The sequence below is a fragment of the Crinia signifera genome, chromosome 1 (genome assembly GCF_055691185.1).
Source record: "Crinia signifera chromosome 1, ASM5569118v1, whole genome shotgun sequence".
Taxonomy (NCBI): domain Eukaryota; kingdom Metazoa; phylum Chordata; class Amphibia; order Anura; family Myobatrachidae; genus Crinia; species Crinia signifera.
The window spans coordinates 391,669,183-391,687,517 of record NC_139217.1 but is presented as its reverse complement, the minus strand read 5'-3'; the positions used below and the strand labels follow the sequence as shown (position 1 = coordinate 391,687,517).

The 18,335-nt window shown below is 42.6% G+C and overlaps 1 protein-coding gene across 4 annotated transcripts in view; it reads left to right on the top strand.

Moving 5' to 3' along the window:
* Positions 1-16,286, top strand: part of SNCAIP (synuclein alpha interacting protein) — a 226,655-nt gene extending 210,369 nt beyond the window's left edge. For 3 of the 4 annotated variants that reach the window (XM_083151590.1, XM_083151589.1, XM_083151588.1), the window contains 2 exons: positions 1,614-1,684; positions 9,498-16,286. In XM_083151590.1, the coding sequence (XP_083007716.1) occupies positions 1,614-1,684; positions 9,498-9,582 (156 nt within the window). In that variant the 3' untranslated portion in view covers positions 9,583-16,286. The remainder of the gene's footprint in view (positions 1-1,613; positions 1,685-9,497) is intronic. The other variant, XM_083151591.1, reaches the window with a different exon arrangement.
* The last annotated feature ends 2,049 nt before the right edge of the window (positions 16,287-18,335 follow it).

Here is an 18,335-nt window from a genome sequence, read left to right as displayed (position 1 = left end):
CTCTTATCCTCTTTAGAAGGTTTCATACAGTACGTCTCTCCCTTAGTCTTTCAGTGGGTTTACTAAATTAGTATTCATATTTTCTGGGAATATCTACATTTTATGACAGGAAATAATTAATTTTAGGTTGGGGTTGTAAGGGGTTGCATATGATTGATGATGCTCCAGCCAATCAGCTCCTAGCTATCATGTGTTTGAAAAATGACAGTTGGGATTTCTCTTCTGCTATGTTTTGATGTTTAATCTACTGAAGTTATTTCATATCTTTATTTCATACTGTGCACTTAAAAAGCACATGTCCCTTAAACAGTCTTGGCAGCCAAGGAGGGGCACTTTCTATCTGCCTCCCTCTAAAGCATAGCAGCACAGGCTACTTGTGCAGGAACAGAGAGGAGACTACTGCTGTCCTCAGCCACCCTCCCAGTACATGCTGCTGTGTGCAGAGTTGCGTAGGATCCAGGAAGGCTTCTGCCGCTGTGTAGAAGTACTCTCCACTCTGTGCAAAGTTTTTTCTATTTTTTTGTGGAGCTCATGGCCATGCCATCCCAATTATCCCAATTTGAACATGCCCCCAGTAACTAGACCAATCCCTGCTTTGGTGGCCCTGAGTTTAACTAACATTTAACTATCACCAGTTCCTACTGACTGTAAAATATGTATCCACTTATATACTCTTATACATCCTTTTTAAAGACACTTTAATTAAATATTTTAGAACACATTTGTAGAGCGTTACACACATTGTACAGGCGAAGGTCAGAATATAAATAATATAATTTTTTTCAGTACTAAAACCACCCTCCCTCTACAATAAAACCATACAGTACTTACCTACATTCCCATAATGTGTGGGACTTCTGAAGTGTAACCCAGTCTCACAGTGGCGTAACTATAGCTCCGTAGCCCCCGCGGGGGGCTGCGGAGGGCGCCGCCGGGGGGCTGCGGGGCTATAGTTACCCGTGGTCTGCGTCTCGCCCGGCTCTCTGCCGGGACCTGCCTGACGTCACGGTCCCGGCCGGCTCCTGCTGCAATGAAAACTGACAATTAGAAAATGGCTGCCCCCATACTGCAGACAGTTTTCTGTCTGCAGTATGGGGCAGCCATTTTCTAAGAGTCAGTTTTCATTGTAGCAGGAGCCGGCCGGGACCGTGACAGTCAGGCAGGTCCCGGCAGAGAGCAGGACAGGTACGGGTAAGAAGGGGGGGCAGGTTAGGTGTTTGCGGGGGGGGGCGCCAAAAAAACGTGCAGCGGGGGGGGGCGCAAAATAGGTAGTTACGCGCCTGTAGTCTCACTAGTGAAGTGGGCGGTCCGAGTCTTGATCATTTTACTTGCATGGAATCACTATGGCACATATTAATACATTGCACAATGACATCGGCGAAGGGGGTCACACAATGATATGCTTCATTGCACCACACAATCTTGATTTTTTTCCACTTGAACATTCCTTTCGGGATCCTCCAGGGGTATCATAAAAATGACCAAAACTCTGTAATGCCATGTAAATGATGACAAGCGCTACAGAAACTGAGCATGTGATGTAATGTTCTATGCACTGTGTTATGAGCATGTTGCATGTTGCATGTACTGACCGTTATATTGCAATTCCCCAGGACTCTTGCAGCAGCCCTGCCAAACTTTCCTCTAGGGCATTGCCTGAGGACCTTCTTCCTAATCATGCATGGTATGTGGTGGAGGTGGTGATGATTAAAGGGTGTGATTTCTATCTTCTCATTATTGCATGTTCATTTCAGACATATTTGTTTTAATCATCAATAATATAAATCAAGTAAGAACAAAACAAATCCTTTTTCTTTTTCCATTAACGAAATACATCTAATGACAGCCGAAGTGATGCAGGTTTGGCTGACACTTATGTAAAACTAAAGGTCTACTCATCAATGCATCTTGCCGCATGCTTCATCTTGGCGAAGCTCCGGTCTCTGCTGAGGAAGAGTCATCTAACAGATGATGTGTATGGAAACTAGATTTCCTGTCATGTGTGGGAAAGTCACCTTCAAAATAATGATGTCTTTGTAGTCCAACTCCAGTATAGATTATTATGGTACTTATTTCCTAGCACGGCGCTCGTCGGAGGTGATCGCATACCTTAACTTAAGGTATGCGATGGACGCGACCTACGCGATTTCAGGTCTTTTTTTAGCCTTTTCCCGGACAATTAAAAAACCTTAAGTTAAGGCATGCGATGCGACCGATGGGATGGACGCGATTTTACATAGGGAACAATGTTAAATGGGCCAATGGACCCGATTTTTCATTGTATACCCACTCTTATGGGTATTTTATATGTGAAATGCCCCCCCCCCCCATTGTTAACGCCACCCCACGTTGTATGCCAACCCGAAGCGTGGGAGCGCAGCGAGCCCGCGAGGGGCGGCGGTACGCGTCCTCCGACCTTTTCATACCCCCACTATCCACGTCAGCGTGAAGTTGATTTTATATAGTGTGGCGAGCGCAGCTAACCACCGAGCCCGAAGCGTGGCGAGCGGACGCGTAATACCTGTGAAGTAATGCTCGTCCCCTCGCGGGGCTCGCTGCACTCGCAACGCTTCGGGCTCGGTGGAACGCTGCGCTCGCCACACTATATAAAATCGACTCCATGCCGACGTGGATAGTGGGGGTATGAAAAGGTCGGAGGACGCGTACCGCCGCCCCTCGCGGGCTCGCTGCGCTCGCCACGCTTCGGGTTCACGTTGATCGTGGTGTGGCGTTAACAATGGGGGGCATACAAGGAAAAATGGGGTCTGGGGGGCATTTAACTTTGGGCCCAATGTAAAATCCGGTCTCAGGGACCATTTTACATCGGAACCGATTGAAAAATCGCATTGATCGCGTCGATCGCATCGCATGCGATTTAGTTGCATGCGATGTGATCAACGCAATTTTTAGGACCCGATGGATACAATCAAAATCGCCAAGTACCATTATTATTGTGCTTACATTTTCAGGGTGTCTGATACACAGATATGTTCTCATAAATTTTTGCCTCAGTTGTGCTAAACAGCCATTCTTGGCATGCCAGGTCATGTGAGTATTTATTGTCGTCGCCTATTTTTTTTTGCTATCTCACTGAAAATGCATCGCAGTTGCAACACCATGCAACCAGAGTGCAAAAGGAGACTCTGCTGATTTAATTTGATAAATTACACTTGCATATCTACATGCGACTGAGTCACTGATTCTGTATATGAAGTGCTTCAATGTAACAGCTGCAGCCATTTTGGAATACAAGTTCTGTTCTACTAAGTGTATTGAGTCAGTCACACAGAATATACAAGTGTCATACATCGCATTATGCAGCACAGTCTCCTCCAATTTTAGCAAAAAAAGCTGCTGATGTTTTCAGTGTTGCAGGGAACCTGGCCACTCAATCACGCCAGGCATCTTGTGCTGCCTGGCGTATTGATCCTGGATGTATGAGGATGCATCTGTACAGGTATAATCTCCTCTGCTCTTGGTGTATGGACAGTATTTCCCTGTATAGATCAAAGTTTAAAATTATTAAAAAAAAGGAAATTACAAAATTTCAGTCTGTAACCGATATTTACACATTGATTGTGTTTTAGTTTTGTGGGGATTTTATAATATTTACTATCACCTCCGTCTAGATTCATGGCTAGGATCCTGCCAGTCAGATAACACAGCGCACAGTGTGGTTGTGATAACAGTTTCAAAATAGTGATTACTTGGAATAAATTACATTAATGTCAATTACATTGAACATTTTGTCAAAATGTCAGAACTAACAACAGTTATCTAAGATACTTTCAGTATTTATTACTATGGTAGCTTGGATGCCTTTTTCTAATTGGTAAAACTATGGCATTTTCCTTGGAATTGGCTGCATTTTCTAGTACCTGGCTTGTCGCATGACTAGGTCATTCCTGTTCTAAATGTTGAAAATTCCACAATGTTTGAGAAATTCAGAATCTCAAGGAATTGGAGGCCGGAATCAGCATGGATTGGAAAAACAAATTCTTTCTCTAATCGGCAAAACCATGTGCACTTCAGGTGGGGCAAATGTAGACAAGCCTTAACGTAGACAAAACCTTTTTTTTGTGTGAAAACAGCAGTGACACAAATCGGTATAGGATGCATATTAGCAGCAATACAAGCAGACATACACCCACTTCTATTGGAGCACTGAAAACAAGTTTACATATGTTGAAAAGTTACTGTAAAGACTCCTAGTATATTTCCAAAAGTGTACACAAATTGCAATTATAAACCTGTATCATGGAATAAGTAGGTGCCAAAAAATGTCAACAAATTACTGTATCAGATGAGCAAACAATATCTCAATATATATATATATATATATATATATATATATATATATATATATATATATATATATATATACATGGGCCCTTGAGGAAAATGCCATAATCGGCATTGAAACGTCGGGGTCTATTCCCATGTACTACATGTAACTATTGCTTATAACTCTGCAAAATACAAAGCGTGATTATAACAAGACCCTTTGAGTGCCGCATCTTCTTGCAAACTGTTTCTATCCTTTTGGAGGCACCTGGGCACTTACGCATATACAAGGAGTGCCAGCTCATACAGTATCCTATATATAAATATATATATATATATATATATATATATATATATGTATATATTCAAGTGTTAATATACAAATTGCCATAGTTGGAGTGGTCTTGTTGTTACTTAATACAAATAATATATGGGATACAGTATTTACCGATGGATGTTTCCCCGATGGTCATTATACCGATACCCATTGACCGACATGGTCAATATACCGACATTCATTATACCTGCATGTTCAATTGACCGACATGACCAAATTACAAACATTTAACATGCCGGCAGGTCATCATGACGACATGAGTTTTCGAAAAAAATTTGAACTAAAACAGACTTTTTCATCCTTTACCATCCCAGTGGATCTGGAGGGGGAATATAATAGTGTGCAGAGCGCAGCAAAGCACTGTGCCTGAAGCATGGTGAGTGCAGCGAGCCATGCCAGGGGATGCGGTACACTTAGATGCGGTCTACGTCATCAAAGAAACAAAAATGACATGGAAACACATGTCGACATGTTGACCTGTTGGCATGTTAAATGGTGGTATTTTGACCATGTCAATCAATTGAACATGTTGGTATAATGAATTTCGGTTTATTGACCGTGTTGGAATTTTTTCTGTTGGTATAGAGTCCATCAGGAAATCAACGTCTGTCGGGAAATCATACTGAACCCGAATACATGTATTCAATATAAGGTAATTATAGATAGATAAACAGACAGACAGATAGATAGATAGATAGATAGATAGATAGATAGATAAACATATTTAGGTATTAGTATTGTTTTTCCGCAAATTAGGGAATTTAACACAGTATGTTATGTTGCATTTCTTGATTTGCCAATAAAGTAATTAAGAACAATGTAAGGCAGTAACAATAAACCACAGTTTTTCTGCTTCACTGGAGGTCAAGAATTCCATATTCCGCTCCCAAGTATGTTGCTGTTTTTGACATATAATACATTTGTCTTATTACTAACAGATAAACCACCACATAGTGGAAATAAACACCACTTCAGGCGCTGTGTGGGTGCTAGCCACAAACACATCACTATAAAAGATGATTTTAATTTGCTGCTCTTCATACATAGAACAAACGCCATTTACATCCACATGGTCAGCACTTTTACAGAGACTGGGTGTTCCAAGTCTAGACTATCGGAATGAACTGAGATTTTATAGACTGTTATGCAATGACAGTGCCTGTTCTCCGTCCCTAGAATTTGTGATAATTATGTTCTGGCCCTATCATTAAGTGGTTGTGGAATTATAATAATATCCTTGGTGCATATTTAACCATCTGAGATCAAATAAGTCTCTATGCACAGTGTTTCCTATGTTTAGGACATTTTGAACACTCCCATGTTCATATTTTAAGTTGTCCACAGAGATGGTTCCAGTCACTTAGAGGTAAATTTACTAAAATATCACCAAAACTAAGAGCTGGGCATTTGGCACTCAGACTAAGGGCAATATACAATTAGCTGCAGGAAATTCTTACAGCTAATTAATTCATTGGGGGCTATCAAATTAGCAGCACTTACTGGCGATTATGCTCAGGCTTAAAGAGGTCCTGGAGATGTGGGGGAACTAATTTCCCTCTGCCACCTAAATGCGTAACTCTGGGAGGCAATGGAGTCATCTGCCACCGAGCTCCTGCTCCCAAGGGGGCACCTCTCCTCCTCTGTGAGTTTGAATTAGATACTTGAAAGCCATTAATATCGCTTCTGTGGCTGACTTCCCTACTTCCCTTCTTACATAATTTTTGCAAGTGTCACACCCTGTATTTGAACCCATGACCTGTCTTACTGGAGACAGACACCTTACTGATTGAGCTATTTGGGGGGGGGGGGGGGGGCTGATCTAGCTTCAACTCCCCATAACAGGTGGTGGAACTCAGTTTCGCCCAATAGCCCCCTCCCCCCACCACCACCACACACACACACAGTTATATATATATATAATGGGATACAGGGTATAAAATCCTGCAGGGCTCCACTGAGGGGTATACACTTGCTCCTGGAGGTGGTCTTGAAAAAGGTCCCACGGAGGACCGAAACGTCGACTCTATGCTGTTGTGAATAAACATATATGGATATGCAACAAGTCTGGTGAGTGCTCTCTGCAATGTACCCCCTATCTATGGACCAAACCTGGATGGATTTGTTCCTGAGCTATGCACCCCAGCAAGATTTATTGAAATTATGTGCAGTGCCACTATAATCTGGAATATATATATATATATATATATATATGTATATATATACACACATACACTGTAAACCATTTACCATGCTATTTCAAAAAAATGTCCTAAAATGTACCCTGAAAAAAACATCTGCAGACACTGAGAAGATTGGAAATATCTGAAAAACATATGGCTGTGACAGTTTAATGTGCTTGGTGTACATTCAATGCATGATCCATCATTCTTAATGAGAAAATATCTAAATGGACATCTGTACAGCAATTCCGCTTGGTGCCTCACCAACATTTCTGGGTCGTGCCAATAAATGAATGAACAGAGCTTGTTGTTTTCTTAAAGCTTCAAAAAGAAGTTTCAGATGAGCATTATTGTGATTATTACAGTGAAACGTTCCGATTCATGTTTTTCATTGTAAAATAATGATAACCATATTTATGTTTTATCTCTTAAATCTCAATCTAAAATTTAATTTTCTTTAAATGCTGACATCATTAACCAAACAGCGTATTTCTCCGGCCGCTCGTCCAGCACAGCACACTGCAGGCTAAAGCCTTGCTCCAGATGTTGTGTGCAAACTCAGCACATTAGCTGCCGGCTCCGGCATCGGACAGCTGCAACAGTTCCTCGGTTCCTCAGTGCGACCCCATGATATCAAAATTAATTTCCATATACAGGTTGAGTATCCCGTATCCGTATATCTCTTATCCAAATTATTCCAAAAACCGTGGTTTTTGGAATCATTCGAATTTTTTTTTTTTTTTTACCCCCCCTAACCCTCTTTTCATACTTACCAAGTCCCAGGGCGTCCACAGCAGGCCTCCGGCATCTTCTCCAGGGTCTCCAGCGGTCCCAGGAATGCATTGCGCGAGTGTGCGCGCGCGCCGGTGACGTCACCGGTGCGCGCGCACACTCGCGCAATGCATTCCTGGGACCGCTGGAGACCCGGAGAAGATGCCGGAGGCCTGCTGTGGACGCCCGGGGACTGCGTGGACGCCGAGGGACCACCGGACACCATCAGGGGACAGGTAAGTATGGCTAAAACTATTTATTCCAAAAACCGGAATATTCCCCTATCCGGAATGCTCGTGGTCCCAAGCATTTCGGATAGGGGATACTCAACCTGTAGTACATTTGCATTGTCCATGTTCAGGAGTGTTTCCAAACTATATGCTTCAACAAAGAGATGATAAGGGCCTGATTCAGAGGTGGATGCAGCTGTGATTGCTTCCTTTTATGCATTATAATGCAAATGCCGTAACCGATTCTCTGCCTACCAAGGCACCCACTTGCTCCAGAGCTATTCTGTCCATTGCACCTACCTTGACGTGCAGTATCAGCTATGTCTTGGGGCTTTCCAGTGCGGTGATGGGGGGCTGAGGGGGATAAGCAGGCACACCGTAGTGGTCGTCTTATAGGGCATTTTGCAGGTGTGTTATTGAAGTGGGTGCAACTACAGTATGTCTGGGGTAAGTTTCAGTGGTGCGACTGATGATTGCATCTAAAGATCCACCAAGTGTTATTACAGTCCTAGCACATTCAGACATGTGCTGATATACCTGGGGGAAGGGCTAATAGTAGCATTAGAATATAGTTGCAGATGCAACTATGGCAAAAGATGCTAGAACAGACCATGGTGTGTTCCATTTATACACTTCTGTATTAAGTACATTGTTACAAATGACCCCTTATGAAGAAAATCCAAATTCCCCAGCATTCTATTAAATAGATAAAATGTAATAGGGTGAGAGAATCAGAAAGTGAAAGATTTGGTAAGAAATCTCTAGGTTTTTTTAAGTGGCAATAATTTACACTTTAAAAAAAACATCAGTTTGATTTTGCAGTGTAAATGATTGCCGCTTTAAAAAAACTGGCGATTTTTAACCAAATCTTTCATTTTCTGATTTTCACCCTATTACATTTCACCCTATATATTTATTCTCCATGATAAATGTCTTCTTTACTAAGGAGAATGAGTACTGCATAATCGCATGCAGTGCCTCCTAGCTGCAACATGAATGATATGCCGATTGTTAGAGGTGCAGGGTGGCACTGCTTGCATTTCCAGAAGACTGAGATATGTCTGCCCTTTTTTTAGAGAGAAATGAGGCCCAGTGTTGGAACTTGTGGTTGGTGAGCCCAGGTGTATAAATATAATTTGGGCCCCCCTTCTCCACCTAAACCCAAGTTCAATATATGCAACACAGCAGTTGGTGACAGGGAGAGACAGAGGGTGAAAGGGAGAGGCTGAATGTGACAGGGAAAAACAGTGGATGACACGAAGAGGGTGACGGGAGCAGCAGTTGGCCCCACTGCACCTGCTGTGCCAAGGGTAGTTCCGCCTCTGGTGAGGCCAGTGTCTGCATCCTCCATTGATTTTTGCTGGCCTCACAAGCGGGAAGGAGGGGGTATTTTGGGTAAGCTTAGACTTACTCAGATAGCCGATGCTGCACAAAGCCAAGTCTTTGAATGCAGCACTCGTATCTGAGATTCCTCCTGCAGAAGTAGCATAGGCCCAACTGCTGTGTAAAATCGTCCTTTGCAGAGTCAGACCTTAAACTTTGTAGCAGGGCTCCTCATAGTAACGATAACAGTGAAGCTTGCTGGGTATGGTTTGATGCATGATCCCCCTTTTCTTAATGTTGTTCTTGAAGAATTGTGTTTATATTTTAATATGATAGTTTGTGTACAGTAACAAATTTTGCTTGTTTATTTAGGCGTAACACAGCTGGTGGAACTATGAAGATTTTGTTCAGCGATATACATATTGAAGAACAGGAGATGCAAGAGTTTTTCCTGTAACCCCGCCTATCCGCTACAGATGTCTACCAGCAGTCCACGGTTCTCATGCGGCCTTACAGTTACCATGTCTGTCCTCCAGTTTGTTGAACAGATGTGCCCTTTGGCTGGGGTACTTTTTTTTTGGAACTGCTGACGTTTTATCATGGGCAGCAAAACTGTCCATACTGTATTGCATGGACATTGATTGATCTACAATATGTCTCACGATGTGGTTGTGTTTATTTTTGTGTCTAATCAGTTTTATCTTTAATTACTGTTTACTATTTATTATTGACAACTGGTTCATCCCATGTTTTATGTTTTCACACAAACTTGTCTCCACTATTTTATCCATTCCGTTTTAGGTGTGTTTTGCCAACCAGTTTTATCCATTTGTTCTTAAGAAACACTGGCTTGTGTTACATTACTCATTCCCTATTGGTATGTACAATTTTCACTGACATCTATGCAAATATGGATCTCAGAGTCTATAATATGTACCCACATATGCCTCTGTTTGGGCCAGGACAAGGACATAGAAAGATTGGTGGTGCTACAATTGTTTACGATACTCAGGTCCAGATTAACAGTGGTACAAATGGGACTACACATAAAAATAAAGACCTTCACATAAAAGTGACCCATCATAAAGCCAGCATGGGGATGACCAGACACCCACTTGGTTAAACTGTCAGCCAGCAATTGCTCTACATTTATATATTTTGTTCTACTTTTATGTATTTAGGAAGACATTGGTGCTGATAGAGTATGAGCGTGTACACACACACATGACACTGGCTACTTCCACCCAACACTCTACATGCCCACTTGGCACTGGTCACTCCCACACATTACTAGCCTAGATATTCTACTTATCACAGTAATCCCTTGATTAATTCAGCTCCAGGCCAATCTAGCCATTAATCCAGCCCTGTTAATATATACAATAAAACCCTAGACCAGTAGAACCGACAGTTGGCCTGATTCAGAGATGTATGCAAATGCCCTCATGGTTGTGATCCCATACAGTGGCATTCCTGTCTGCATTGGCACCAGGTGCGGGGCTGTAATAGAAGCTATTCACCAGCAAAAAGGGGATGTGGTTAGGGGGTGTGGCCTCGCATCCAAGATATCTTCAGGGCTCCTGGAGATGAGGGATGCCCCCTGGAGACCAGTGAGATCACTGCCTGCTCCTTACACAGGGACAGGAGGCGGGTGCTGCACATAATGTTACAGTGCAACACCCAGCTCCTGTCACTGAAGAGGAGTCAGCACTTTAGTGTTACCCCATGGTAGGTGACACTGCTGTGATGTCACCGATCCCATACATAGCTATTCCGCAAAAATATGCAAATGTCGAAGTCGTATTTGTGTTAAGACTCCCACTGGAGAGCTCTTAGGATCACCACGTCAATAATCTACCTTCTGAGTAACTCCATCGCTGTGACACCCCCCTAAATGTACAGTGTGACTTAGCAGGTTACTCTGGTTGACACGCAGCCCTGCGAAGTTCTCAGCTCTGTGTGTCTTTTTAAGCCCGCCCACACAGGCAGCCACTCCCCTTCGCAGGGCAGCCTATGGGGCAGCATCCGCACATGCAAATCTAAGACTCTCAGGTGTCTTAGGCTTGCATGTTTCCTGGAAGGGAACATGGTGGACAGCTGACATCCGGTGATGTCAGCTGCCTGCTTAGCATGAGAACGACCAGCATTTATATCGGAACTACCATGAAACTAAGGGTGTTCCCATGGGCGTGACTACCTGCCTCCACCCCCCTGACCACGCTGGTGGGTGCAAGCTCCAAGCGAACAAGCTGTTCCCCATGGCCGCTCGCTCCCGGCACATGCCCATGTGCAGTGTGGAAACATTGCGCACCATTGCGAATTTGCAACAGACCAGAACAAGGTCCTTACTGTATAGGCATGTGCTCTCCCAATAACAGCGCCATTGTGTACAACATCTACACTGCTTCCACCTATGAATCAGGCCCAGAGAGAAGTATGGGAAGGTTCCCACACGCAGAGAGTGTTATTCTTACAATGTTCTTAGTGCAGGGATGAGCAGAAATTGGTGATTGGTGATCCTACATTGCATGCTCAGAAATAAAAGTGTATATTTGCAGAAATGTATACTTTATGAAGAAATGTACACGTGTGCCTACCCACATTTGCATGGGGTCACTTGCACCACTCCTACACTAGGTGCAATATATACCTCTTATAACAGGCGTATTTGCACTTACACCCCCAGCAGGTGTGCTGGCACACCCTCACTGAATTCTGCATGAGATTGATGAGTGCTGATTCCTCTGACACACTGTACAATGTCATGCTGCATATGTTCAATGGTGGATAATGGGCAGTGCTAAAATATGCAGGATATGCTATACAAACACATGTACTGTACATTCATCTCTGCCCCAAGCCATTTGTGATTATATAAAGACGTGGACTTAATAAAACTAAAGCTCTGCCTATATTAATGCTACCTTGGTACCAGTAGCTAATGTGCTATACATAATGTTACTTGGAAATTCCAATAAGGCACATTTATTACAACGTGGATTGTATTCAAAATACTTATTTTGTAGTTTAACAAGTGATGAGAAATGGAAATGTAGAAGTCAGTTATGAAAAATAAATGGGTGAAAGGGTAACAGGCCAGCATGCCCCAGTGCCTCTGATTGCCCCAAGTGAATCTATGTAATGACTTGTACCTGTCAGGAAATGCTTTGCTGGGCAGCAGAAAGTCACTTTGTGTGACTCAGAATAACTCACTTAGGGCCAGATGTACTAAGCTTGAAAAGTGATAAAATAGAGAGTGATAAACATGACCAATCAGCTGCTACCTGTCATGTTACAGGCTGTGTTTGAAAAATGACAGGTAAGAGCTGATTGGTTGGTGGTTTATCACTCTCCATTTAATTATTTTTCATGGCTTAGTACATCTTACCCTCAGTTAGCAGATTCATACAATGGTTATTTAGAACACCCCAAAATATTTAGATTATGTATCATGGCACACCTAGTTATTTAGTTATGTATGTGGTCCACATTGCAGTTCTGTTTCCTCCATCATTGAAATATTGCTATAATACAGCCTTTTAACATAAAACCAAAATTTGTATCCATTCTCTCGGGTGTGGTATATGGTCCCGACAGTCGGGATCCCGACAGTCATTAGCCCGACGTCAGGATACCAACTGGCCGGACTCACACGGTGGGGCGAGCGCAACAAAGCCCCTTGCGGGCACAGTGGCTCGCTGTGCTCGCCACCTATTCTATTCTCCCTCAATGGGGGTCATGGACCCCCACGAGAGAGAATAGCCGGTGGCCGTCGGAACCCGGAGTGTCTGGGTTTTGACTGTCGGGATCCCGACGTTGGGGTAATGACTTTCGGGATCCTGACTGTCGGGAAACTGTCCGGCACCCATTCTCTCAACATCTCCTGTTTTAACTACTGCAGCCTCATACCACAGAATGTTGCGTTTGCAAAACTCTCACTTCATAGAAATGACCCACATGAGGCCACCATATCCTATGCTGGGCCTCAGATTTAATTAGAATTCCCTTTGTGGAAAGTCATGCCAGATACTATCCCCATTATCCATATATAAAAAGTATTTATACCTAGTACAAAGCATTGCCTGGTTTTCTTCCCACAATCCATTACATGTGATATTTAATGGTACATTTTTCAAGTAAATTTGACAACCGTATCATTGGAACAACATGGAGATTTAGAATTTTTTGGATTATGTCCTAAAGGCTGAAAGTGGTTCTTATCAGAAAATACCATGTACTAAATAATAATTTATGGGTTTGATCTTATATTTTAAGGCTACAAGAATTTACCGTGACAAAACAATAAAAATTGGAATTTAAAATAAAAAAACAATAACCCTAAATCTATGTTTTCTCACGGAATACAGCAGATTAATTATAATTGAAAAATAATGCTTTAATAATATACTTCTTGTCATTACAGTTAGAGACTTGGCTGTTCTAACCAAACTATTATAAAGAATAACTGCAATTGTGCAATAATCATGAATATTAACTAATTTCCCATACTTACCCCGAGGACACAAATGCCAAGATAAATATCTCCAGGTTTTGGTCCATTTTTCAGCATTAGACGTTATTTGCACAACTGACATGGATGTTTGCAGACATTTCCTAAAACAATTAAGAACACATTGATCCATAGTGGTATAGGCTTTCCAAAATGTTCTACTTAATCTATGTGCTTTTGCAGCAGCAATAGTGATGTAAAAATGTACTTTCCTCTGGTGATATAACGTAAGGTTGTTTGTGTTGTTGCTATGCAGTTTTCAGCTAAGCTCTGTTCCCAAGGTCTAGGAGCCGTTTTTCTAACCTTGGAGACATTGATAATATGACTCAGATCCAATCTCTTGTTGTACAGTGACATGCTTATGCTGGGTACACACTGAATGACATGTGTATCCAGCTAAATCTAGTGTGGTGGGATGCCAGTGCCATACACATTTGCATATGCTTGCCTATGCCGGCCATGACGAGTGATGGCAGGAGGAAGCCATGCTGAATACCACAGCATGGCTCTCGCTAGCGAGGATGTCTTCACTAACTTATATCTAATAGTTGAACTAGTTCTAAAGGTGCCCATACACGGTACAATTATTGTATACAATTTGGACTAGATAGCATTGCATCGCATAGGTTTTGCAATGCAATGAGATAAGATCTAGTATAAAAACTATGTGCAGCATGTGTGACGGGAGCGCGCATCTCATTGCACCCAGCAATTGTACTGTGTATGGGCACATTCAAGCATGAAAATGCACAACCAGTGCTCAAACTTTTACAGTATTTAAAATTTGAGGTTTGACCACGATCAAGCAAGTTTGAATTTATTTAAGCTTCCATTATATAGGGTAGGATGCATCAGGCAGCATCCCAACACTTATCATATGCATATCTGTGGTTAATAACACCATATTCATAATGATTTTAGCAAAGAACAGTTCTTCTTTCAGGCAAGGTTCCAAGAGACCTGCACATGCTCAGTAGACTTTGGCGCAATGCCAAAGTCTTCTGCACCGCTGGAGAGGAGGGTCTTCAATCGGACCTTGCACACAGACCACCCTCTTAAAGCACACCTGCATTCCGCCCAGAGTATTTTTACATGTGAACAGTGAGTTTGAATTTTCAACTTGAAAATCTAGTTCATAGCTGAGCGGGAATAAAGTATACATGTTGATTATGGGAAAAACTTTTTTTAGATATTCAAGATTGTTTCCACCAAGCATTTGTGGTCACCTAGCTGTGCCGGCCAAGCAAATTTTAACTATTTGTTATCAGAGCTATACAATATGTAGAAATCCAGTAATCAATCATGGTTATGGGGGATCTAGGGACAGATTATCTAAGCTTCAAAAGTGATAAAATGGAGAGTGATAAACAGCCAGCCAATCAGCTCCTGTCTGACATTTTTCAAACACAGCCTGTGACATGGCAGGTAGGAGCTAATTGGCTGGCTGATTATCACTCTCCAGTTTATCACTTTTGAAGCTTAGATAATCTAGCCCCTAATCTGATATTTTCCAGTCACTTGTCCTACTACTATCAAGAAGTTTAAGGATTTTTCTTTACCACACTGAGTAATAGGTCAAAACCATTATGGTAATCTGTCATGGTATTGTTAGAAAGTTATGTGCTGTAGTACTCTGACCAGTTATCCACAATGTAGAGTAAATAATGAAGACATGGGCGGAATGTAATGAGGTCCAAGTTTGGCGACTGTGTGGGCTGCTGGCTGGACTTGGACTTTGTTTTAAGGGAGCATGGTTTTGCCTTGTAATTGATTGCCCTTTAAAAGTGTTCTTCTGGCATCCCGCAGGATCGCCAAACTCCATTACATCCGGTCCATGATCTTGTCATCACTCAGGTATAAGTTATGTATGCCCATTCTTCTCATTAATAAATATTCATGACTGCTTGTTTGGTGTCCAGAAGATGCGTCCTCTCCCTGCATTCTCATGTTGCAGTTACCATGGATGCAAAGTAAATCATACCGGTCAGTAACAATCTGTAAATGTAAATATTGTGTTCTTTATTCCAATGTAAGTGTATAATGATGGGTCCACTTTAGGAAAGAGGCCCAACCACTTCTGTCACATGGCACATTTTTAAAGTGCACAGCAGTGGAGTATAGAAAGCTGAAGGCAAAACACACCTACAGTACATATGAGGATTATGCAACACTTAGTTGCATAGGTTTTTTAACATTCTCTATTATTTCAGATTCACTTTCCATGTACGACTGTAGCAATGGTATAAATATTGGAATAGTTTGTGAAATGTCAGTGTGAGAATAACAGATATTTATACAGCTCTATGGGATGAGCGCGGCAGAGGTTTTGTACTGTAAATTTAACTGGTTTTGATTGATTGTTTTGTTTTTCACATAAAATGTTTATACACAAGAACGGAGAGTGCTGTCTTTTCTTCTGAGCCTTTAATACTTTACAAAATAATAGAAGTCTCTGAATTAAGTAGAGTAGATTATGAAAATGTTTCTATTTTGCAATGACTGTTTCATAAATATTAGGTAAGCCCTCGATCTTTTATCAAAATGAGCACTTTTTCTATTCAAGGCTGTGTTGTTTTCGACCTTGTGGATTTTACTGTTTTAATGACTGTGCATTTGGGATGCAATGAATAAAAAATAACCTGTTAAACCTGCCTTGCTGTTACATCATTGCCACATTTGTATTCAATATAATGTATACATGTATAACATATACATACTGTATATTGATTGCAGTAGGGATGGCCATCAATACTATTGCCATCTATGGCAAATTATGAAAATGACCATTAGTAGCTTACTATGTGGATTTAACTGTCGATGGCCAACCCTTTTATTTGACTGTCTGGTCCGAGGATCAATCAGACACTGGGGGCAGGGCTGTACAGCATTGGGGGCGGAGCTATGCTCTGTTCCAGCCCCTTGACTAACATTGCCGTGAAACTGCACAAGTACCAATTTAAAAAAAAAAAGACATGCCAACCACAGGGGGCCCCTAGATAGAGGGGAGCCCAGGGGTACTAACCCTCCTGTGCCCCCCTTTTAATCCCGCCCTGATACCATTTGCATGAATTGATGAAAATGTTGACGATATCACTCGCGATATTGTCTTGTAGTTTATATGGGGCTTTAGTACAGTATATGAAGTGAATACAGTCTATAAAGTACTGTACAGTGCACTATACTGTATGAAATGAAGAGTTAGAGGGTGCTTCTGTGGCTGCATAATCTAAGACTGAATAGTTTATCTCAGGGTTGCCGACTTTTACAGTCTCCTCTCTGGGAGAACCCCGGAGAGGAGACTGTCAGTATCACTTCCAGGGGCGGGGCCTGATGGAGACATCATCAGTCCCTGCACCCAGTTATGCAAATCCCGCAATATGCGGGTCTCCAATGAGGGGGTGGGGCTAAATATGCATGATTTGCAAATTTAATCAGCGCATTGCGGCAATTTAAACATTCTGCCCTCAGGGACATGCGGTAGGGGGGGAGGGTATCTGGGAGGGTTGCCCACCTTTCCAGGGGGCCGGAAGGGGGACCCGATTTTCGGGAGCCTCCCGGCAATTGATATTGCTAATGTGGCCGACTCCCCCTTCTAACATCCTTTTTGCAAGTGTCACACCCTGTATTAGATCCCATGACCCTACTGGAAACATACACCTTACTGACTTAGCTATTTAGGGGGGGGGGCACCAATTCTTATCTTGCCTCCAGGCAACTGGGATGAATTTACGCCACTGACTGTACTGTAAGTCCCAACATGCAGATGTGATTAAACATACATGATAGTACATTCATACAGTATCAATGCAGTTGCCAGTATGATCGCAACAAATAGAAACAGTACCCAATGCACTAGAAAATATTAAAACCTTCCATTATTATTATTATAAACCATCTGACATAAAATTAGTCATAAATGAAGCAAATACTTACTACAAGCATTCACTGCAGAGCAATCCGACAGAGATGACATATATAGGGGAAAGATCTTTACTAAGATGGGAGTTCTATTTCACATGGGGTGTTGCAATGGGCAACCAATCAGAATCTACTTCTTGTTTATTTAGCAGAAGGGTACTTGTGTATTATAGCGGCGCCCCCGATGTGCATCGCGCAATGTTTATATCGCGTCGCATGCCATGCATCGCGTAGCATGCGATGCGACGCGATTTTTGCCCCCTATGCGATGAAAGATCGTATAAGCACCATAAAGGGCGCTTTAAAGCACCCTAATGGGTGCTTACAATGTGAAATGCACCACCACGCCACCCCCCCCTCCCCACTATAAACGTGAACCCGAAGCGTGGCGAGCGCAGCGAGCCTGCGAGGGGCGGCGGTACACGTCCTCCGACCTTTTCATACCCCCACTATCCACGTCGGCGTGGAGTTGAGAATAGAAAGTGTGGCGAGCGCGAGTGATACCTTCACAGGTATCGGAGTCCCCTCGCGGGCTTCACAGGTATCCGTGTCCGCTCGCCACGCTTTGGGGTTTGCCACACTTTCTATTCTCAACTCCACGCCGACGTGGATAGTGGGGGTATGAAAAGGTCGGAGGACGCGTACCGCCGCCGCTCGCCACGCTTCGGGTTCACGTTTATAGTGGGGGGGATGGCGTGGGGGTGCATTTCACATTATAAGCACCCATTAGGGTGCTTATACAATGTTTAATCGCGTCGCATCGCATTGTATGGCAATTTTAA